This window comes from Danio aesculapii, chromosome 16 (assembly GCF_903798145.1).
Source record: "Danio aesculapii chromosome 16, fDanAes4.1, whole genome shotgun sequence".
NCBI lineage: Eukaryota > Metazoa > Chordata > Actinopteri > Cypriniformes > Danionidae > Danio > Danio aesculapii.
Genome location: NC_079450.1, coordinates 9,466,763 through 9,491,201, shown reverse-complemented (window position 1 = coordinate 9,491,201; position 24,439 = coordinate 9,466,763). Strand labels below are relative to the sequence as shown.

Genomic DNA, 24,439 nt, shown 5'->3' with positions numbered 1-24,439 from the left:
AATTTCCCTACATATTTTACAGCAAAGATTTCTGAAATAGGCTTTGGCTGCTTTCTCTTTAATGCATCTTACGTGCCCTTGAACTGGTGTTTCATAAGATACAGCTATGTGAATGTTTATTCCAACTGTAAAGACTTGTATAGATTAATTTGTTGTAATAATCATAACGTGATTTTACCTAAAGCAACGATCGCTGTCTTTTTGTTAGATCAATTCCATGAGATCAGTTTGCCTAGCCTAACGCCCCATTCACATGGGGCTTCAGCGTCAACGCTTGACAGAGGGCGTGTCTGAAGTTGGGGCTGACACGATCGTCATCGCTTCCATCGGCACTTCTTTTAGTCACTATGCTCCAAAAATTTGGAGTTGTCTTCCAAATGAAGTGAAAGAATCCCCCAGCATTCATGTTTTTAATAAGCGTGTTAAGATGCGTCTTTTTAAAATTGCATATGAATACAATAATTTGTGAAGTGTATGCATTTTATGTATATTGTGGTGGTGTATTTATGTATGCATGTATAGTGTGTGCATGCATATGTGAGGACTATTGTGTGTGTTATTGTGTTGATGTATGCATAAATGCGTGCACATTTATCCGAGTAGATATTTGTTGTTTATTATGCTTTATTTGTCTATACACTTTTATGTGGTTTATTTTAAGGCTTGTTTGTTGTTTGTGAAGCACTTTGAGTTGCATGCATGTAGGAAAATTGCTATACAAATAAATTGTATTATTATTATTATTATTATTATTATTATTGAAAAGTTGAGCAAGTCCCACGGATCCACAATGGAGTTCGGCAACGCCTGACGTCACCCATTCAAAGTGAATGGGAAGCGTTAAAGCTGACCCCCGTGTGAATGGGGTGTAATACTTTGATTCATAAATATTCATAAATGAATTAATTCATAAATGAATACATAAAATACTTTTATGATAGGCATAATAACACGAGTTATTTACTTTAGATATTTAAAAAAAAAAAAATTTTTAAGGTTTTTTTTTTCCACTGCGCGTCGTGTGGTCCTATGCCTCCACGTCGTGCATTAAAATCCTTTCACGCACGGCAAGCCATTGATTATGCCTTACATAATCTGCCAATATCTTGGTAAAATAAAGGTTAATTGAAAAAATCAATCAAGCATTAAGCACAGCTTATTTCCCTGTAGCTGAGAATGATTGTTTAAGCGGTCAGTGGTCTTGTTTTCATTGTCTGTGGTTTGTGTTTCTCTACAGGGAAGATGTGGAGAAAGCGGACGGTGGTTCAGGCATCTCAGGGTGACGGTCGCCATGTCCCTATCAGATGGAGCAGTGGAAACACCTGTCCCGTTCGACCCTGCTACAGATGGGAGTACGGCAGTGGTCTGAGTGCCGCGTCGAGGTCTCTCATTTCAGCTTCTTCTTGTAGATCGAATGTCAATTTACAAAGCAGAGTTCATTAAAGTGTGCACTGCAAGACAAAACTCCTTCACAGATATGCAAGTAAATTTGATGAACTGAATCCTGCAAAGGTTGTAAGTCGAATCTAAATTTCACAGTGCTTTCTGCAGTATTTTGTCAGTGGACTTGCATTCAGAAGTTTTTCATTATCATTTTTATTTTTAAAGTTTTACCTCATATATTGTAGATTGCTACAGTATGTGGCTGCAGATGTTGGTAGGATATTATTAGCCATTTGCAGTGGATTTCTCGGTGGTTGCTACATTGTAATGTGTTGACATTCATAGCATTTTTTTGGCTTGTTTAATGTTATTAGCTTATGTTAATAGAGAATAGTGTCAATTGTTTGTGTATTTAAAACATTTTTTAAAATAATCTGTAACGGTAATTAGAATAGGTTAGGCACATTCTAAGCATGTTGAAGAGGATTGCTAATGTTTATCACATTACGAATATATTTTTAACCTCATTGCATAGTTTTTTTAACATGTTTTCACATGCTAGCTTGTTCTAAATATTTGCAAGAATGTAGTTCATATCTTAGCACATTAATAGCATCGTGCAACTAGCATTTAAAAGTGCTGTCATGCCTTTGACATATTTTACTATTATTAGCACGTATTCCATTTTAATACCATTTTTAATACTGCTAGCAGTTAATTAGCATATTTTAGCACATTGCTAGACTGTTTTACAGTGCTACCATGCTTACCATGTTGCAACCATGAGTTAGTATGTTTTGAACTTTGCTATCCCGTTTTCAACAGTTGAAAGCATGTTTTTGGGTTAACTAACATGTTTTAAACTTTGTTTACATGTTAGAATGCTTAATAGCATGTTTACAACATTGCTAGCATCTCTTTTACCTCATTGCATATTTTTAACATGTTTTTACGTTGCTGCTATTCTAAAACTTTACAAGAATGCTGTTAGTACTGTATGTTTAGCACATTATTAGCATGCTAATTTGCTATTCTGATTAATATATATAACATATAGTACATAATCATCATAACATCATTTTGCCAGTGCATTTTTAGCATGTTTTCTCACAGCTACTGTAGCAGTTTACTAGCATGTTTAAAACATCCCTTGAATGTTTTAACAGTGCTACCATGTTGGTAACTATGTTGTAACATGTTTTGCCATATGACTTAGCATATTCATAGCATGCAGTAGCACCAGCTTAAACTTTGCTATGCCATTTCACATGTAGAAAGTATATTTTTGGGGGGGTTGGCCTAGCATTTTTAACTTTCTTAGCATGTTCGGATGCTAATAGCATGTTTTAAAAAGATGCTAGTATCTTTTACCTCCTGCATAGTTTTTAGCATGTTTTTACGTTGCTAGCTTGTTCTAAACCTTTGCAAGAATGTTGTTAGTATGGCATGCTATTTTGCTATTCTGATTAACGATTGCTAGCATCTTTTTGCAAGTAGGATTTGAAAGGGCAGTCATGCTATTGGTATATTTAACCTTTTATTAGCATGTTTTCACATTTAACACTACTAGCAGTTTACTATCATACTTTAGCCACAATGCATTTGTTTTAACAGTGCTACCATGTTGATCATTTTGTTGTTAACATGTTTTACCATGTTGTAAGCATGATTTAGCATACTTATAGCATGTGATAGCACTATCTGGAACTTTGCTATACCAATTCAGCATGTTGAAGCATGGTTTTTGGGTGCTTTTGACTACAATGTTTTAAACTTAACATGTTGGAATGCTAATTAGCATGTTTTAAAACATTGCTAGTATCTTTTATCTCATGCATATTTTTAGCATGGTTTCATGTTGCCAGCTTGTTCTTTTTTGCAAGAAGTTTTAGCAACATTATTTTTAACATGACTAGCTGTTTACTAGCAGTTTTAAAACATTACTATGTTTTCACAGTGCTACCCATGTTTCCCTATGTTTTAAACTTTGTTAACATGTTGGAATGCTAATAGCATGTTACAAAACATTGCTAATATCTTTGACCTCATTGCATAGTTTTCTTGTTCTAAAACTTTGCAAGAATGCTGTTAGTACTGTATGTTTAGCACATTAATAGTATGCTACTTTTTCTATTCCGATTAAACATTGCTAGCATCTTTTTGCTAGTAGCATTAAAAGTGTGTCATGCTGTTGCATATTTTATTATTATTAGCACGTTTTTCACATTTTAATAGCATGTTTTAATACTGCTAGCAGTTTACCAGCATGTTTAACACATGTATAGAATGTTAACAGGTCTACCATGTTGGTCACTGTGTTAACATGTTTTACCATGTTGCACGCATAACTTAACTTATTCATAGATTGTGGTAGAGCTAGCATGAACTTCCTATCCCCTTTCTAACATGTAAAAGTGTGTTTTTGCATTTTGACTAACATGTTTTAAACTTTAACATGTTGGAATGCTAATAGCATGTTTCAAAACATTTGCTAGTATCTTTTACCTCATTGCATATTTTTTAGCATGTTTTCACGTTGCTAGCTTATTCTAAAACTTTGCAAGAATGCTGTTTAGTACTAATAATATACTAATTTGCTATTCTGATTAACCCATTCCCTAGCATCTTTTTGCAAGTAGCATTTTAAAAGTGTTTTCATGCTGTTGGCAGTTTTACTATTATTAAGCTATGATTTTTAATAGCATGTTTAACACAGCTAGCAGTTCACTAGCATGTTTAGCGCACATTACTAGAATGCTTTAACAGTGCTACCATGTTGGTTACTATGTTGTTACATGTTTTGCTATGTTGCAAGCATGACCTAGCATATTTATAGCATACAGTAACACTAACTTTGCTATCCGTTTCAACATGTTTTGTGTTTTCCTATGTGTTAAAAATTAACATGTTGGGATGCTAATAGTGTGTTGTAACACATTGCTAGCATCTTTTACTCATTGCATCGTCTTTAGCATGTTTTTTATGTTTCTAGCTTATTCTAAAACTGTCGTTAGTATGTTTTAGCATTTACGGCATGCTACTTTGCTATTCTGATTAACCATTGCTAGCATTTTTTTTGCAAGCAGCCTTTAAAAGTGCTGTAATAATATTAGCATATTTTTACTATTACACTTTTAGCCGTTTTCACATTTTATTAGCATGTTTTACAATGCTAGCAGTTACTAGCATGTTTAGCACATTGCTGGAATGTTTTAACAGTGCTACCATGTTGGTCACTATGTTGTAAACCTTTATCATATTTAGCACATTGCTACCAGTGCGATCATGTTGGTCACCATGTTGTAGCATGTTTTGCCATGATGCAAGCATGACTTGGGCACATTTCATAGCATGTGGTAGCACTAGCATGAAAATTTGCCATCCCGATTTTCAACATGTTAAAGCAAGTTTTTGTGTTTGCCAAACATGCTTTAAACTTTAACATGTTGGGATGCTAATAGCATGTTTAACACTTTGTCAACATATTTTTCGCAGTGCTAGTGTTGATCAATAGTTCAAAAGTACAGCATTTTATTTTAAATAAAAATCTTTCATAACATTATATAAGCTTGGCTATTGCTGAGCTATTAAATGCATCATGGTGTGAAAAAAAGTTCCCAATTTTATGAACAGTACTTGCATGCATTGTATGATCTCATCTGTTGCTCTATTGTTTTTGTGTAACTACAACCGTGACTCATGAACCACACACATTTTTCTGTTCAGTGTTGTACAGCAGAGCAGAAGCTAAATGTCGGCACATGCTCTGAATACTATAAAGACCCGCGTTGGAGCTGTTCGCTTTTCCAAAACCTTGTTTTGTTTTGTTTTTCATTTTGCTGTCAAACTCATCTCCTCGTCTATTATTCTCTGCGATCCTGCTGCAATTCAATGCTGAGTCTGATCTATGGATAAAGGAAGTGTTTATTACTGTGTGTGTCTGTGTTGTAGGACGTGGTGTGCGGGGTAGGTGTGCGTTTCCGGAATCTGTCCTGTTTTGTGTCTGATGGCTCCAGTGATGGAAGAGCCAGGTATTGTGGAGGAAGAGCTCTGTGCTGGACTGGAGAAAGCCGTCGATGGGATAAGAAGATGCTTCTTGGAGGAGACCTGCACCTTACCCTGCCCTGGTAAACAGACTCAGTATACATGATTTGGGATCTTTGTGCGGTTCGTCAGTATATGCAAAGTGTTACTAGGATAGATGTTGTAAAAAAATAAAAAAAAAACAGCATGACAACACTATCGGTTTGTTTGATTTTCTTGCCATTAGTATGATGGAATTATAATACATGCATTTAACTCCTCATAGTACATCAAATATAATAGTTTAACTAATTTATTTATTTATGTAATGTGTAAAATTTATAACAACCAAGAAATCCATGTATGCAAAGAAAACACTATTATACAATATGTGTAATAAAATGAAAATGACACAGGAAAAAAAGTATTGAACACATGAAGAAAGGGAGGTGTAGAAAGGCAGTGAAAGCCCAGACAGCAGCTGAAATCTCTCAGTAGTTCTTCAGCAATCCTCTGCCCTTCCTCATTTGTAAATTAATTTTAGCTGCTTCGGTCCAACATCTACATTCCAGGACGATGAAGATAAAACCAGGGTGAACATTTCAGCAAGACAATGATCCAAAACACAGACAAGGAAACTCTCAAATGTTTTCAGAGAAGAAAATCAAGCTGTAGAATGGCCCAGCCAATCACCTGACTTGAATCCAATAGAAAATACTAATTAAAGCTCAGATTTGATAGACGAGACAAGATTCAAGATTTTTACACTCTGTTGAAGTCAAAACTCACACCTGAGCAATCTGACTTCATTCTCCATATGAGAGGGTCCTTAAGCTGCCATCACCAAAAAAGCCCTTTGTATAAACTATTAAATACATTTCAATAGTTCAGTACTTTCTACTTGTCATTTCATTATTATTACAACAGCTTCTTACTCAGCATTACTCAGCAGCTGCTATAGTAATTTTACTCCCAGGAATAACGAAATAACATTTTTGTAATTGTCACAAATAATGTTTTTGTAAATGTGTTCTTCAATGCACAACCAAGAAACGTGATATCTGAAAAATAGCTTTCTGTTTTAGTTTTTTTTTTTTTTTTTTATGACACAAACACAAATACACACCCACACAAACAAACGGTATTATATAGAATATAAACAACTTAAAATATATTTTTCTAGATTTTTTTCAAGCTGTTTCCCTGTCTTAATCTCTGCTTCTCTCGCTTTTATGTCAATTATTATTATTATTATTATATTATTATTATAGATTTTATTATTATCTATACATATTATATTATATTATTGTTGTGTTATTAATTTTATTATATTATGATTTTATTATCATATTATTAGTAATTTTATTGGTGTTGTGTTGTTGGTGTTGTGTTGTTGTTGTTATTATATTATATATCAATTGTATTATTGTTTTTGTTGTTGTTGTTGTTATAATAATATTATTATTATATTTTTATGTTTATTATTATTATTATTATTATAATCATTATAGATAATAAATATTGTTGTGTTGTTATTAATTTTATTATTATTATATGATTATTATATTATTGTTGTGTTGTTGTTATCATATATTAATTTTAATAATATTAATTTTACTTTTTGTTATTATTATTATTATTTATTATTATTATTATTATATTATATTAATAATTTTATGTTGTTGTTATTATTAATATTTTTAGTTGTTGTTGTTATTAATATTTGATGTTGTGTTATTATTTGTATTATTATTTCATTTTCATGTGTGCAGAAATTCTTAGTGTCTCTAATTTAATTCCACATTTATAGTGAACTTTTCAAATAAAAAAATTCATAAATTTCAAATGAATTGACGTTAAATTATGCGATGAAAACTGTATTTTTTTTCTTATAAATATGTAATTGTCACTAATAATTCACTATTTTGGTTTTCGTTTTATTATTTTTTTATGCAATCCCTTTTTAATCAGGTCTTTTTTTGCAGTCACCCCTTTTGGGATATTATTGGGGTTTTTTATCTTAATATTAACTACTTATAGAATTAAAGTTATATATAAACAATAATAATATACAACACAAACTAATAAAATAATTCCTCCTTTAAAAGCTGTATTGTACTCACTCCCAGTATTTTTTTTTCTCTAACAAGTTTTAAATGTAGCTTAAATGGTAAGGATTGGCAATGTTTCAGCTAAATGAACTAAGAGAATTGTTGCATGTCAGATCATAGTTTCTCTTGCTGCTATCAGGTTGCATTAGTGTGGTTATTGGGTGTTTTTTACATGTATCTGCTGGTCTGTGTTCAGGTGACTGTTACTGATGGATTGGTCAGACTGGGGCTTGTGTCAAAGTGTGTGTGTGAAAGGTCAGCGTCTGGACTTCACGCCAGTGCAGGTTCCGTTCAAGGGCTGTCATGCGCAGGAGCCTGAAAACATCGCTCAGTGTCCTGATCAGGAGTGGCAGTCACGTCCCTGCAGCAGTGAGACAAACACACCACTTTCATTCAACATTCATGACTTGAGTGTTGTTTTGTTTTTGATATATATTTGGTTCATTTAACCAAGTCTGAAATACAGTTGATGTCAATTGTTCACCGTCCTGTGATTTTTATTTTTATTTATTTTATTTTATTTTATTTTTATTTTTATTTTTATTTATTTATTTATTTGTTATATTTTCCCAAATGATGATTAAAAGAGCAATGAAATTTTCACAGTATTTCATATAATATTTTTTCTTCTGGAGGAAAGTCAGTTTTTTTTTTTTTTTTTTTTTTTCGGCTTAGAATAAAAACATTTTTTAAAGCTAATTCAATAATATTAGCCCCCCTAAAAGTGCTGTATGTAAGTTTTGACTCTTCTAAAGCATAAAATACCATAATATGTTAGCAGATATTAAGAAACATGCTAAGTGAACATTCTGTTTATCTGAAAAACAATGATGAAGTCAGTTCTTCTGCCTTTGAAATGTGCGTTATGGGGCTGAACATGCTGTCTTTGTTTGGGTACATTAACCGCCCACTGCCAGTTTAGCCAATTATGTTTCAGCACCGGGTTGCCTAGGTGGCAAACCGCATATTTTATTTTATTCATTCGAAGGCTCTCAAAGCATGCATCCGTGACCAAATGTGACCTCCGGTGGATTCAGAGTTCCACATGAGGTGGATATTAATAGCAAATAATATAAATCTTATGAATGTGAACATTAGGTGAGCAGGTTACATTGTAACCTGCGCTGTCCTAACATCACCTACATGATTTGCAGTGATAAGCAGTTTGGCTTTTTTGCACCAGACGAACACAACAGAAATTTTAAATACAGCATTCAGAAGAACAGAATAGTGCACTCACTGCACTCCAAAGAAAATAGTAAGTTTGTAATCTAATTAATACATTATAAACCTCTTTACATGTATTAAATGTAGATGCTGAATCACTGATATGTGTGGTTTGCACTGAGTCACAGTTCTAAAGTTCAATTTCAAACAGTTTATTTTTACTTTCCAGATCTGAGGTGAACTGTCTGCTGCTGCTTTTAGTAGTATGGCAATACGTGTCATGTAAATGGTATTCAAACTCGCATTGTAGCATTTAACACTGAATAAAGCACATGAGGTGTACCTGAGGTTAAAACTACTTAAATAACGTTTAGGCTCAAAGTCTGGCACACTTCTGTGATGTCCTCAATCGGGCAACCTACGCTTGATTTGTTTTGAAACTGGAGTGCAATACCTACAGTAGTTCAATCACTTGGGGTAGAACTTACATACTGCAGCACCCTTTAAATCACGATTTCACAAGAAAAAATAAAATAAATTGTTGTTGTTTTTTCAGTTATATTAAAGGCCATTACTTGCTTAAAAATCTATATAGGCAGGCATTTATGTTATTCTGTGGTTCTGGCATCTAGATGGGGTAGTGTTATGATTATACAGTGGATGGGTGGACTTCAACTGGTCTGGTGTCAGCGGTCAGATGGAATAAACGTCACAGGTGCTGCACTACACCACTCTTTAATCTCTCCAAAGTCATGTGAAAACAGACAGACAATTCTTTTCTATTTTTTTTATTTATGTGTCCTCATAATGTTATTTAGTATAATCTCTGCACTACAACACCATCTCTCTCTGATAGGTTTACTGACCATAGAGGGGCGGGATCAGCCTGTCAATCATGGAACATCCACCAATAATAAATCACACCATCAATCAAATTCCTATAGACAAAATCAAGCCATGCTCTATTTTTCTTCCTATTTAAGAAGCTGTTTCATACAGAATAAGCAAGAAAATGAAAAAGTTGAAGAAAAATGTCTCCGTGAATCATGCATGTCTAAAGCAGACTGTAGTTTTGTACGATTTTCAGCACTTTTAAATGCCTTTCTGCCTTCACTAGGTCATTTTTAATGGTCCTGCAGTGTGACAAATCCATTTGCGTAGCTTCTGAATAAATGAGCTCATTAAAGCTGCATGTATAATATATTATTAAAAGAATTAGCACAGTGCTTTTTTGAATAATTTAAGATGAAGTTTTATCATGACGCACTACAGAACACATAGGAGACTATGATCAGAAGAGCATACCAGCATTTATTTAACACATATCATACATTCTTTATATCACGAGATTCCCAATCAGCATGAAATTGGAGGTTCTGTTAGTCTTTTTTATTTTTCTTTGTGATGTATATTTAAATTTAGACTTGAATAAGAAACAAAATCTAGGGCTGAGTTTGTATTTGTCCACACGGAGTTAAAAGAATGGTAGTGGTTTGCTATTGGTGGATCTCATGTGAGAGGCTGTTACAAGAACCAATCGTAGAATAGATGTCATTAAAGGAGGCGGGAAGTTAGTTTATTAAGAGCACACAAAATTTTTAAAAATGATGTGTACTATCATACTTTTTCCATAGAATCTAAATAATTTTCATTGTATAATTAAATATGTACATAAAGTGTAGCAGCAGTTTTAAGCTCTAAGTGAATAATTGTTATACAGTGGTCCCTCATTAATTGTGGAGTTATGTTCTAAAAATAAACCTGTAAGGCTTGAAGCTTACACTGCTATTCAGAACCAATAATCAGAAACAGAAAGCAGTTGAAGGATGGCGTGTTTACATCAATTATTTATCTGTCTCCTTTGTAATTAATCTGATTCCATTAAAGTTGTTATCGTCATTAAAGAAATAATCTCAACCCCTTAAAGCATTGTTTATTAAGTTATGTTTAAATATACAGACAACAGAATGAAACAAACTAACATACTGTATAGAGAATATAGCTGTAACATATGAACTGCTGTATAACAAAGACTTTGGCTGCGTCCGAAACCGCCTACTACTCAGTAGGTACTGCATTTGAATTTAAACGTACTACTCAACCGTTAGAAAAGTACGTTCTATACAGTATGAATGTGAGAAGTACGAATGGAATTCTGACGTACTACATCTGCCATTTTGTCATGGTCACGTGACCTACCTGCGTCAGGTTTCGGACGCAGCCTTTGCTTTGCCTTTGTTAGCATATGAGGCTACACTCTAAAAAACGTTGAGTTATTTATTTAACCCAATGGTTGAAGTAAACATATTTGGTGCTTTGTTATTTTAATCTTTATTGGGTTATTTATTTAATAATAATATTTAATTACATTGAATGAAGCCTGCTCCAGCTGCTAGACCAGGGCTATTCAGTTGGCAGCCCGCAGACCGAACCCGACCCCCAGGGCAATTTGTTCCAGCTCTCCAAATAGTGTGACCAAGACATCAAAAATACATTTAGTTCAGTTGAAAAACGGCCACTATAGTTATGAAGTGACGTGTGTCTATTCAATACAGCACAAGCTGCAGTTAAAGGCTGCACAGAGCGTGAGTCACCTGACATTAAACAAATGGCGCAGCTAAACAAAAACATTTGGATGTGTTTGTAGAAAAGGCATTTCGTACAATTCACTGATATCGTTAATAGGGATGCAAAGATTAGCTGATTTCACTGTTATCCGTACTTTAATTTATTACTTTTAATTAATCATAAAGGCTTCTCAACGCCGTGTTTCTGTTACATGGAAAGAAACTGCAGCAACTAAACAGTTAATGCCAACTGTGTGCTTGTTTAAAGTTCCGAGCTTATAGACCGAGGCTAATACGCACACACATTGGAATTAACTAAAGCAGCAGGCTGTTCACATATTGCATCTTTTCCGAGATATATCCAGCTGCAGAACTGCAGAACCACACACGTTTCAGGCACGCACAATCTAGCACACACGATTTAGGCAAACCATATATGGTAACTAACTAACTCCTTAGAAGCATTATCGCCACCTATTGAATTTCACAAATAGGGTTTCCTATTTCAGTCATTATTATTATTATTATTATTATATCGTAACGATCATTTTAACATCTCTGCAGTTTCTGAACTCAAATTATGTAAATAAAAATAATTGGTTAAAGACACTTATGACTTTATTCACGTGTCCACATACACAAAGAAAGCATAATAGACCGTCTAATTGTAGGATTTAGTGTAATAAACTAATTCAGGATCTTAGTATTATCATACTTTGTTAAAATCACTTTGTTGTAAAATATAAAAAGCAAACAGTAATGTGTCAAATTAAAATGAATTACTGTAGTTAATCATTCAAACAATATATAATATAGTTATAAACTGATTATCTGATTATAAACTACTATCTTTTACTAAACTGTCACGGCTGTTAGTTTTATATTTATATATATATATATATATATATATATATATATATATATATATATATATATATATATATATATATATATATTATAATTTTTTTATGAAATATTAATAGTTAATTTGTTTCTATTGCTAAATTTTGGTTTAAAAACAATATATTGCTTACTATAAATTACTACAGTATTTAATGTTGAAAATCATTCATTAAAAAGTTATTAGAAAATTAACCAAATACACACTATTAAATCGCTTGAGTAAAATATTAATATAGTGTTATACATTTATTACATGTAAAAGATTTTTGTTACATATAATGATGTATTATTGCCTATATTAACTTGCTATTATTTCCTTCATTATAAATGAATCCATTATATAAATTAAACCTGTCCAATTTAGATCTTTCAGCAAGGCCAGCAAACGAGTATCTGCTATGTTGACTGAAAGAAAATTATTCAGTCTATTATATTGAATGGCGATCGGAAACAACGCTCCCCATTCGCCCGTCTCGATCTCAATATTTGTGAAATGAAGTAAACACTATTGTTTACTGTGTACAATATTTATTAACCATATATATCAAAATATATCCAAGACGTTAATAACATTAACATCCATCGTAACCATATATGGTATGCCTAGATTGTGTGTGTCAGATTGTGTGTGCTGGATATTATTGTCTTTTCCACGCGCAAGTTCATTATTTCCAATGGAGACGTGCGCATATTGGGAGCGGTCTGCACACGGCTCGCATACGGACCGACACACTTGCACCCTCCAGACGCACACAGTAGAAATGATCTCACGCTGTTGTGGTAAGAGTTGTGCATGACTTTCAGTGCAAAGTAAACCAAAGATACGTTAGACGAATTATTACGAATTATTATAATGATTATGTATGAACGCAGATAATAACAACAGTTCAGTTAAATTCTTAGCTAATATATAGCTTAAATTAACATTAGACAAATACAATTTTTTTATTTATTCTTATTTTTATTGATTTATTGATTGTTCTGTTATTTATTTTCATTGTAAAATGATCACTCATGTTTAAATCAAAAACTTTTTCATTTATTTTTGAGTCCAAAGAGTGAAATGGACTATTGTTTGTTTTTATTAATATTTTGAGCTGTATTTGGCTACTGAGCAGCAATAAACAACACTTTAAAATTGAAGCTGTTTTCTAAACTAATAGAGTTTTGAATTTAATAAATGCAAAATAATCTTGATAACCATGAAACCACGATTACTCTTCAGACTATAATCAAACAACCAAAATCTATAATCATTACATTCCTAAATGTTACCCAGTTTAGAACATAATATGTGAATGTGTCTGAATGTACAAGAAGCCTACTTGAGCAAGACACTGGTTTTGTGCTTCGTAATACAACATTTGACTATGTTTAAAAAAAAAAAAGCCACATTGTACATTGCAGTGATGCTATGTAGTTTTAAAATACAACATATTAACATTTCAATGTAAAAAAAGCCAACGTGGGTGTCTCAAGGAGCAAAAATACAACATATGGGCTCTTGTATTGCTGTTGTGTCATCACTTATATTGCAAGTCATATCTCTCCGGCTCCTCATTTGTGATGCTTTTCATGAACTGGCCCCCATGAGAAACTAATTGAATAGCCCTGTGCTAGACAGTCTCTAAAGCACACAGAGCTCCATATTCAGCTCCATCAACACATGATTTCCTGCTTATAGTTTATAACTGTCTTTACTTTGTTCTGTTTCTTCATTGTTTGTGATTCTTGATTTATTTTCACAAAAGTGTCTGGAACTTAAAAGTAATGGAAAGAAAGCATTTTTAATATTTTACAAAACTGTGTGTTATTTATTTACACATCCATAATTATAAAATTAATAGTAGTACTAGAAATAGTAGCAAAAGTAATACCAAAATTAAAAAAATAACACTTAATCAAAATAACCCAATGCATTGGATTAAAATAACCCATAGTTGGGAAGGTGCTATAATAACCTATAGTTAGGTTATATGTTGGGGTATTTTTAACCCAACTGTTTTAATTGAGTAAGCGTCTGTGTGTGGGAGAAGCAGAGTAAAAGCTATTCTCCTCGATCAACAGTTACCTTTCCTTTTTATACCCTGAGCAAAGCATTGTCCAACATGAGTGAAAGACCAAACCCCCAAAACCAATGCCTAGCCCCTTTTTTCATCAGGGGTTGGTACAAAGGAATGAACCGCCAACTAACACTAACCCATATGTTTTACACAGCAGATGCCCTTCCAGCTGCAACCCAGTACTGGGAAGCACCCATACATACTCATTCGCACACATACACTCTGGCCAATTTATTCTAGTCACCTATACCACATGTCTTTGGACTATGGAGAAAACTCGAGCACCCAAAGGAAACCCAACACGGGGAGAACATGCCAACTCCACACAGAAATGCCAACTGGCCCAGCCGGGACTCAAACCAGCGACTTTTTTGCTGTGAGGCGACAGTGCTAACCACTGTGCCGCCTGTGTTTTAACTCATCTTAAGTAGTTTAAACAAGCAGCAAAATAATTTTTTGAGTGTAAAAACAGGGTGTCCGCGGGGTCTTAAAAAGTATTAAAAGTTGATAAATCAATTATGAGAAAATTAAGGCCCTTAAAAGGTATTAAAAAATCTTAAACGTGTTTTTACGATGTCTTAAATTTAGTTCAAGCGTCGTCCAAAGTGTTTGACTACAAAAAAGCATAAATATATTTATTTTCCTCCTAATATTAACAACTGCTTGCTCAATCCACACAATTGATTCGGGCCAGGGTGCGTCCAGTCAAACTCCTCCATCCGAGTGATCAAATCAAATCACTTTTATTGTCACATCATCAGCAGCACGTCTGCTGTGATGAGTGAAAAGCTTAGGTGCTGGCTCCAGACAGTGTAAAATACAGACGGTGAAAAATACAGACAGTACAAATACAACGACAGTGCAAAATACAACGACAGTGTGAAACACAGACAGTGCAAAATACAGACAGTGCAAATACACCGACAGTGTAAAATACAGAAAGTGCAAATACAACGACAGTGCGAAACACAGACAGTGCAAAATACAGACAGTGCAAATACAACGACAGTGCAAAATACAGACAGTGCAAATACAACGACAGTGCAAAATACAGACAGTGCAAATACAACGACAGTGCAAAATACAGACAGTGCAAAATACAGACAGTGCAAATACACCGACAGTGTAAAATACAGAAAGTGCAAATACAACGACAGTGCGAAACACAGACAGTGCAAAATACAGACAGTGCAAATACAACGACAGTGCAAAATACAGACAGTGCAAATACAACGACAGTGCAAAATACAGACAGTGCAAATACAACGACAGTGCAAAATACAGACAGTGCAAATACAACGACAGTGCGAAACACAGACAGTGCAAATACAGACAGTGCAAATACAACGACAGTGCAAAATACAGACAGTGCAAATACAACGACAGTGCAAAATACAGACAGTGCAAATACAACGACAGTGCAAAATACAGACAGTGCAAATACAACGACAGTGCGAAACACAGACAGTGCAAAATACAGACAGTGCAAATACAACGACAGTGCAAAATACAGACAGTGCAAATACAACGACACTTGAATGATTTACAGTGAGGGTTATTCAGTGCAAATCAAAAAGAGTTTGGCTCATTATTTGAGTTTTTGTCTGAAGCTTGCAAATGATCTCCAGTCTGTGATTTGTTGCAGGCGGATGCCCTCCAGCTCTATTACCGGGGGCCGACCAGTCATGTGATCCACTCTGTGACAAACCACAGTCATTCTGCTCGGAGGTAAAACACAAGAGGATTGTGGGATTACTGTAATTCTGTGTGTCTGTGACTGCTGGCTGTCGCTACAGGTTCAATTATCATAATGGACGTAACACAAAATCAACATCATGAGCTGTACTTTTGCTTAGATTTTTTTTGATCTACAGTTGAAGTCAGAATTATTAGCCCTCCTGTAAAAAAATGTTTGCTCTTTTTTAATTATTTCCCAAATGATGTTTAACAGAGCAAGACATTTTTCACAGTATTTCCTATAATATTTTTTCTTCTGGAGAAAGTCTTTTGTTTTATTTTGGCTAGAATAAAAGCAGTATTAATTTTTTTTTAAACCATTTTAAGGTCAAACTTATTAAATGTCACTTTAAGCTGAATACTAGTATCTTGATAAATATCTAGTCAAATATTATTTATTGTCATCCTGGCAAAGAAAAAAGGAATCAGTTATTAAAAATGAGTTAAGTATGAATGATCTTGTAAAGCATTTATTAATCATCATTCAACATTAACTAATGCATTAGTAAAATCCAAAGTTGTGCTTGTTAGCATTAGTTAATGCACCGTGAGTTAACATGAACTAATGTTGTTTAACTTAAATAACATTATCTAACGTTAACAAAGATGAATAAATACTGTAATAAATGTATTACCGTTTGTTTGTTAATGTTAGTAGTATTGACTAATGGCGTATGATTTTAAAGCCAGTTTTTGCTGATTTTAAGATCTGAGAATGTGCTTATTAAAACATGGCTGTTCAAGTAATATAACAAAAGTGAATATTTTTAAGTGTGCAGTGCTTGGGGCTGTTTTGAACCGCAATCTCTTGTGCAAAGGAAGAGCAGGAGTTTGTAAATTTGCTCTTTACTCAAGGGTTTGGTGATGACGTTTATTTTCTTGGTCAATAATGTGCTGCAGGGATGGTGTGTTTTTGTAGGCCAACTCAGAATTGAGTTTCATCCCGGTTCCCTCAAGGAAAACCCAGTAGGATTTTTTTTTTCTATTCACTCTTATTGCTGAAAATAAGCTCTGTGAGCAACACAAGTTTATAATTATTACACTGTGTGTACACAAACGTTTAATGCAGTTTTTTTATAATTAGTTTTTAAAGCCTAATTACAATCGATAGAGGTAGAAACTAAAGATAAAGAAATCAGATGTTCAGGTTCACGTCTTCAGTCACCACGATTAATTTCTGACAACTCTTTCAGTCTTTGTGATTCAAGCTTTTGGTGCCAAAATAATGTGGACGTAAGACATGATTATTTTCATGAACTAAATTGGCTGTATTGTATGTGTGTGTATGGCAATAAATATGACAGTAGACAACCCACTAGATCATTGGTTCTCAAACTTTTCATCAAGTACCACCTCAGGAAAAAATTGTTTCTCCAAGTACCGCCATAATGAGCAGTATTGAAAGTAGTGTAGTGTACTAAACAGTAGTGTACTACAGTAGTGTAGTAGGCCCACTAAAGCAGCTACAGCTCTGCTCAGTTAAAAAATGTGGCAGATTAATTCCTATTATTAAGAATATTTATTTTTGTCAGCCACTTTAAACATTATAAATTGTCTGAATATTAACACTGTACTTTGCTTGTATGTAAAAAAACAAACAAACAAACAAACAAACAAAAACTAAAAATGTCAACATTTAAATTAAAATGTGCTTTTAAAAGTTAAAAATAGTAGGTTACTGTTCTTAAAAAGTAAAAAAAAAACTACTCCTGTACTTAAATGTTACTTAAAAGTATTAATATATAGCAGCCAATTCATCAACACCTGGAAATGTTGCCTGGACCTCATAAATGTAGGCAATATGTCATCATATTCATATATAAATCATTTTTGATCAATTTTAAAATATATGTAGCATGTACATATGACATATTTGATTCCTCCGCGTACCACTGGAAGGAAGCCTACGTACCACAGATTGAGAACCACTGCACTAGATCATGTCATTCGCCAGTTAGAAAACTTTTTAACTCATAATATTACAATTGTTAATGAAAAACTGAATTATATCTATCACATTTTCAGTTGTGTAGCAAGTGAAACTTGTAATAAAGTGCAATATTTCATGCTACAAGGATCGCTGGTCTCACTCTTACGTGCTTTGTGCTTAAGTGACTACTGAATGCTTAGTAGTTGGACTGCATTGTAAGGACAATGTAGGACAACCAATGTGATGCTGATTATAAAATCAACTTGACCTCAGTAAAGCAGGCTAGGTGGAGTAGCGCTACTTACTGATGTTTTGTTGTTAAACTAAATAAAAATCTACATTATTGATGTTGTAAAAGGTCCCTTATGAAATTGAAAATAGTCACATTAATCTTTTGCCGGAAGATTTCAGTGCAACAACACTGAATTCGTAACACAACAGAATCTACATCAGCTTTGCGTAACTAAAATAGCTTTAAAACAGAACATGACCTGTCTAAAAGAAAAACTTCAGCCATGGTGTCATTTTTCCTCCAACATGCAAAAGTAACTCCAATATTGATTCAGGATTTTCAAAAGTTTTGATTCAGCATTTGTTTTGACCGTGACTGTCTTGTGCTCACATGAACGTGTGGCGCGTGTGATCGCGCAATTGGCAGATCTGCGTAAACAGGGGTGGACAGTTATTCAAATCTACATTTGTTGACAGACAGTTTGGGCTACTTATCAGAGTTATCGGTCTGACAAATTTTAATTTGATGAACATTTTTTTTTATAGTTTTATGTCTTACCCAGAATTTAAAAACACATATAAATACATTTAGATCATTCACTTTAATCAGTACTATTGGAATGTGAAGAGACTTTCAACCAGCACAACAAAAACTGCTTCTGAAGACAATCACCTACTGCACCTTTAAACTAAAATCATTCAAGCCAAAGTTCATCCAAAAATCATAATGGCTTTTTTATATTTTTTGCACCACAAAATGAGAAAAATCATACATCTAGTCAAAGTGAAAAGCAACCAAATATTCTTTTGTTCATCTAGTTTAATGTATTTATCATGTCGAAATGTAAATATCTATTTATTTAGCCTTCAAAAAACATTTAGAGATTGACATATGTATTAGTATACATATCAGGATGCCTCATCGGCATGTTGATTTGCAGATTTGCTCATCACATAATAATCACTGTAACATTAGGCGGGGACTAATAATCAACTTTAAATGGAAATGCTAACTTCTGAAATTCTAACAATACAATTCTATATTTCTTGCATTATCATTTGGCTCAATGACAAAAAAGCACAACTACAATAGCATTTCTGGGTCTTGATCACATTAGTCAGAAGAGAGAATGACAAATGTGCTCCATTTAGCTATTGCATAATACAGCAGCACTAACACATTTTTCAGTAAATTAATGGCAAGGTAATAAAAAACAGTATAGTGTTATAAATGTGTGAAGTTGATAACAGTGTAAATGTGTCATCACGGTTTATATAAAAAGGCTCGATAAGCTGTGAATTGGGTCAAAAGCGGATGCCGATTGAATGATGTCTGTTTGCCTCTGCTGCCCCCTGCAGGAGAGCGTGTGTATGTGCGAGGAGGGCTTCACTGAAGTGCTCACTACTGACGGAGCGCTGGAGCAGTGCGCACCCATTCCTGTGCTGGAAATCCCCACCGCTGGAGACAAGAAGGCTGATGTGAAGACCAGCCGAGCTATCAATCCCACCCTGCCCACCACTGTGCAGCCCGGACGCGTCGGACGCACGTGGTACTTACAGCCCTTTGGTGCAGGTAAACTGGTTTCACTTCTGTTATCAAAAACAGTTGAGGTCTGAATTCTTAGCCCTCCTGTATATTTTCGTCTCCAATTTCTGTTTAACGGAAAGCAATTTTTTTCAACACATTTCTAAACATAATAGTTTCAATAACTCATTTCTAAAAACTGATTCTTTGTCATGATGACAGTAAATAATATTTTACTAGATATTTTTCAAGACACTTCTATACAGCTTAAAGTGACATTTAAAGGCTTAACTAGGTTAATTAGGCAAGTTAGGGTAAATAGGCAAGATATTGTATATTGTAGTTGTTTGTTCTGTAGACAATTGGGAAAAATTATTGCTTAAGGGGGCTAATAATTCTGACCTTAAAATGTTTGGTAAGACTTTATTTTGATGGTCCCTATTGCACATTTTGTTGACTGAAAGATGTATTGCAACTACATGCAAATTACTTGTCATTTGAGTATTAGTAGACTGTCTGCTTAATATCTGCTGATACTGCTCCTTCAACACTTAACTGACTATAAGAAACTTTGCAAGTACTTGTCCACTTACACTAACCCCAACCTTCTACTTATAATCTAATGATAATTAGTTGGCATGTGGATGCAATGTAACTTAAATTCAACAAAATGCGTCAAAGGAACCATCAAAATAAAGCGATCCCAAATGTTTTTTTGAGAACTAAAAACTGTTTTTAGTGTAGCCGAAATAAAACAAATAAGATTTTCTGCACAAGAAATGCATTTTAGTCAAATAAATGATATTTGACTAGATATTTTTCAAGACACTTCTATACAGCTTAAAGTGACATTTAAAGGCTTAACTAGGTTAATTAGGTTAACTAGGCAGATTATGGTAATTAGGCTAATTATTGTATATTGATAGTTTGCTCTGTAGACTATCAAAAAATATATAGCCTAAAGTGGCTAATAATTTTGACCTTAAAATGGTTCTTAAAAAAATCATAACTACTTTTATTCTAGCCGAAATAAAACAAATAAGACGTTCTCCAGAAGAAAAAATATTATCAGACATACTGTGAAAATTTTCTTGCTCTCTTAAACATCATTTGGGAAATATAAAAAAAAAGAAAAATAATTCAAAGGGGGGCTAATAATTCTGACTTCACCTGTAAGTATTGTAACATGAAAACATTAACTAAATAACGGTAAAATATTAAATAAAAAAATAATTATAGAGTTAGTAACAATGCATATGTCCATCCTGTCAATGAAGGATTTGTTTTATATTAATTAATTAATTTGACTATGACAGTAGGGACTAAGCTTGACAACAGTCAGTTTCAAACACAATATGAGGAAAAATAGATCCCAGATGTTTTTTAAGAATGAAAAACTGCATTTATTGTAGCCGAAATAAAATAAATAAGATTTTCTGCAGAAGAAATGCATTATAGGAAATACTATGAAAAATTATTTGCTTTGTTAAACATTGCTTTGGAAATATTGTAAAAAAAGAAAAAAAAATTCACAGGAGGGCTCATAATTCTGACTTCAACTATATCTACTTATACCAAAAATCCCAGTATCTCTTAAATGTAGTTGATTTAACTGTGTAGTTTTGATTTCTGCTTGGAAATTATAAGTAGGCCCACACAGAATCAGCGCATGCATATTTTTAGCCCATCATTGAGTCTATTTACTTAAATGTGTGTAAATTTATATTTATTCAGTTTTTAAATTAATTTCAGGAAAATATTGACTAATATGAAAATGTTCAAATTATTTATTTACAATACAGTTTGTAAAGTAATATTTCCTTTCTTTTAGTAGATAAATTATATGAGAGACTTGCTTTGTTCACCAAATAAGTGGATCTAACTGGATTGGCATTGTAAACATACAATAAAATTCAAAAGTTATGATACTCCCAAAGTCATTCTGCATAAATGCACAGATATTTTACAAAGTTCTGTGCAGAAATAGCAAAAAATGTCCGCAGATTCTCCGACCCTACCGATGAGTCATTCTTAGCTTAGTTAACCCTGAATGCGTTTTTGTTTTTATGAAAAGATGGCACTAATATACTAAAACTGAATCAAATGGTTTCTACCACTGGATTAAATATGTTTGTAGGCCAACTCAGAATTTAGTTTCATCCTGGTTCCCTCAAGGAAAACCAAGTAAGATTTTTTTATTGGCTCTTTTTGCAGAGGATATAAGCACTGTGAGGAACACAAGTCTATAATTATTACAGATTTTGTTCAGAAAGATTTATTTATTATTAAAACAGGGTCAGAATTGTGACATGTTCAGTTTGTGACTATTTGTAACTTTTAAAATTCGTCTTAGTTACCTTTTTATTCCATGGTGGTAACATAATTGTCATGCTTAAACCCAAAACTCTGAGAAACAAGTTCTGAGGTAAAAACATAAACATTCTGACATGTATGAGCAGTTCCAGCGTTACGGATGTGATATTTGCTGTAAAGTATGTCAACATTATATTGAAACATTATTTCATTCATTTTCTTTTGGTTTAGTCCTTTTATTTATCACTCGTCGCCACAGCGGAATGAACTGCCAACTATTACAGCATATGTTTTACACAGCGGATGCCCTTCCAGCTGCAACCCAGTACTGGGAAACACCCATACACTCTCATTCATACACACATACACTACGGCCAATTTTGTTTACCCAATTCTCCTATAGCACATGTCTTTGGACTGTGGGGGAAACAGGAGCACCTGAAGGCAACCCACGACAGCACGGGGAGAACATGCAAACTCCACACAGAAATGCCAACTGAACCAGCATATTGAAACATCTGTTTATATTTTCCAAACGTACCACATAGTTATGGGATCAGAAAAATATCATTCTGTAAACATATTTGATATTTTAAATGAGGACAATAAACATGCGTTATGGATGTGACCAGTACAGTATTTACAGTATACAACATACTTTTTAGAAACTCTGTGAATTAAACAGCACAACCCCCAAAAATAATGGTAATCAAAAGTAAGAGTTGCCTCACTATAGAACAAAAATGATTGTTTTTATTTTATTTGACATTTTTGCATTTGAGGAAAAAGCTTGGTTATGGATTTGACATCTCTCTATCATGCATGTGACATGTGAAATTGCCACTTTGGTAAATCAAATATAATTGTTTGAATACATTGATAGAGACATTTTAGAGTGTTTTTAGTACTGTCAAATACAAGCCAACACAAAAAAAACCTATAAGAGTTTCACTATTTTGGTGAAAACTTTCTTTTTTCAATATAACATGAATATGACATGTGAACATTGAATGTTTTTACGAAAAAAGCTTCTTTTTTTTCTCTGAATCTTAAGCAAAAATGTTTGAAAACTCTCAATTCTAGAATTCTGTAAAAAAAACTAGGAAATAAACTAAGAAAAAAATATACTGGGGTATAAACTCAAAATAAATGTCATAATTTTGAGATTTAAACTTGCAGTCGCAAGAAAAAATGTGTGAAGTTGAAAACTGTAAAAATGTGTCATCACGGTTTATATAAAAAGACTCTATAAGCTGTGAATTGGATCAGAATCAGATGCAGATTGAATGACATTTCTTTTTAAAATTCTATTGTAGAAGCAAGCTTTTATACATTTTAGTTCTTTTAGTTATTACATGTACATTAGTTACAATTTAAGGCAAATTATATAAGTCTTTTATAAGTAAGATGACATGCTAAAACACCAGTTTCAGTTTTGCAACATAGTTAGTCAGAATTATTAACCCCCCACCGTTTAACGGAGAGAATTTTTTTTTCAACAGATTTCTAAACAATTGTTTCAATAACTAATTTCTAATAACTGATTTCTTTTTATCTTTGTCATGATGACAGTACATAATATTTGACTAGATATTTTTCAAGATACTCAGCTTAGTAGCATTTAAAAACTTAACTAGATATATTAGGGTAATTGGGCAAGTCATTGTATAAAAAGTGGGTTTTTTCCTGTAGTCAGTCGAAGAAAAAATACTGCTTATGAGGGTTAATAATATTGACCTTAATAATAGTTAAAAAAAAAAAAAAAAAAAAGTTAAAAAAAATGTTGATATAAAATCTGTCTCTCTGTTGGGCAAAAAATAAACGGGGGCTAATAATTCAGGGGGGGGGGGGGGTAATAATTCTGACTTCAACTTTATATCTTAACGTTTATATATCTTAAATATAAAAGAAATACATGATCAACATAATAGTAAAATGTAAGCCCGCATATTTTAAAAAACAAGGTTATGATGTATTTTGTACAGTGGAGTTTGTTGTTCAATCCGCCACCTGGTGGATGTTCTGTGAAGCACAACACATTTATTTCAACTCCAAACAGAGTTTGACGGAATGCTGCGGCTCACTGCACAACGAAGTGAGAGGAGCCGCGGTAAAAAAAATAATAAAAAAATCCCATTTTTAATGGCCCCATGACTGTAATACGGTTTGGCTTATTTAACTTCAGCCCACAGCCCTCAATCAAGTTTGGTTTTTGGCCCTTTATAAGAAAAGGTTTGGCCACCCCTGATCTAAACAAACAAACAGACGAACAAAAACTATGGATCATTATTCTGAAGTGTTACTCTTAACTCATTGAAATATACAGTTAAAGTCAGAATTATGAGCCCTCCTGAATTATTACAGTAGCCCCCCTGCATATCCCCCCCCCCAATTTCTGTTAACATAATAGTTTTAATAACTCATTTTTAATAACTGATTTCTTTTATCTTTGCCATGATGACAGTAAATAATATTTGACTAGATAT

The 24,439-nt window shown here is 33.3% G+C and overlaps 1 protein-coding gene across 1 annotated transcript in view; it reads left to right on the top strand.

Moving 5' to 3' along the window:
• The window catches only part of LOC130243047 (thrombospondin type-1 domain-containing protein 7A), a 163,355-nt gene that overhangs the window by 138,213 nt on the left and 703 nt on the right, over positions 1–24,439 (top strand). The window contains exons 23-28 of the mRNA XM_056475082.1: positions 1,238–1,363; positions 5,335–5,510; positions 7,759–7,869; positions 9,317–9,399; positions 15,863–15,945; positions 19,475–19,688. Of these exons, the coding sequence (XP_056331057.1) occupies positions 1,238–1,363; positions 5,335–5,510; positions 7,759–7,869; positions 9,317–9,399; positions 15,863–15,945; positions 19,475–19,688 (793 nt within the window). The remainder of the gene's footprint in view (positions 1–1,237; positions 1,364–5,334; positions 5,511–7,758; positions 7,870–9,316; positions 9,400–15,862; positions 15,946–19,474; positions 19,689–24,439) is intronic.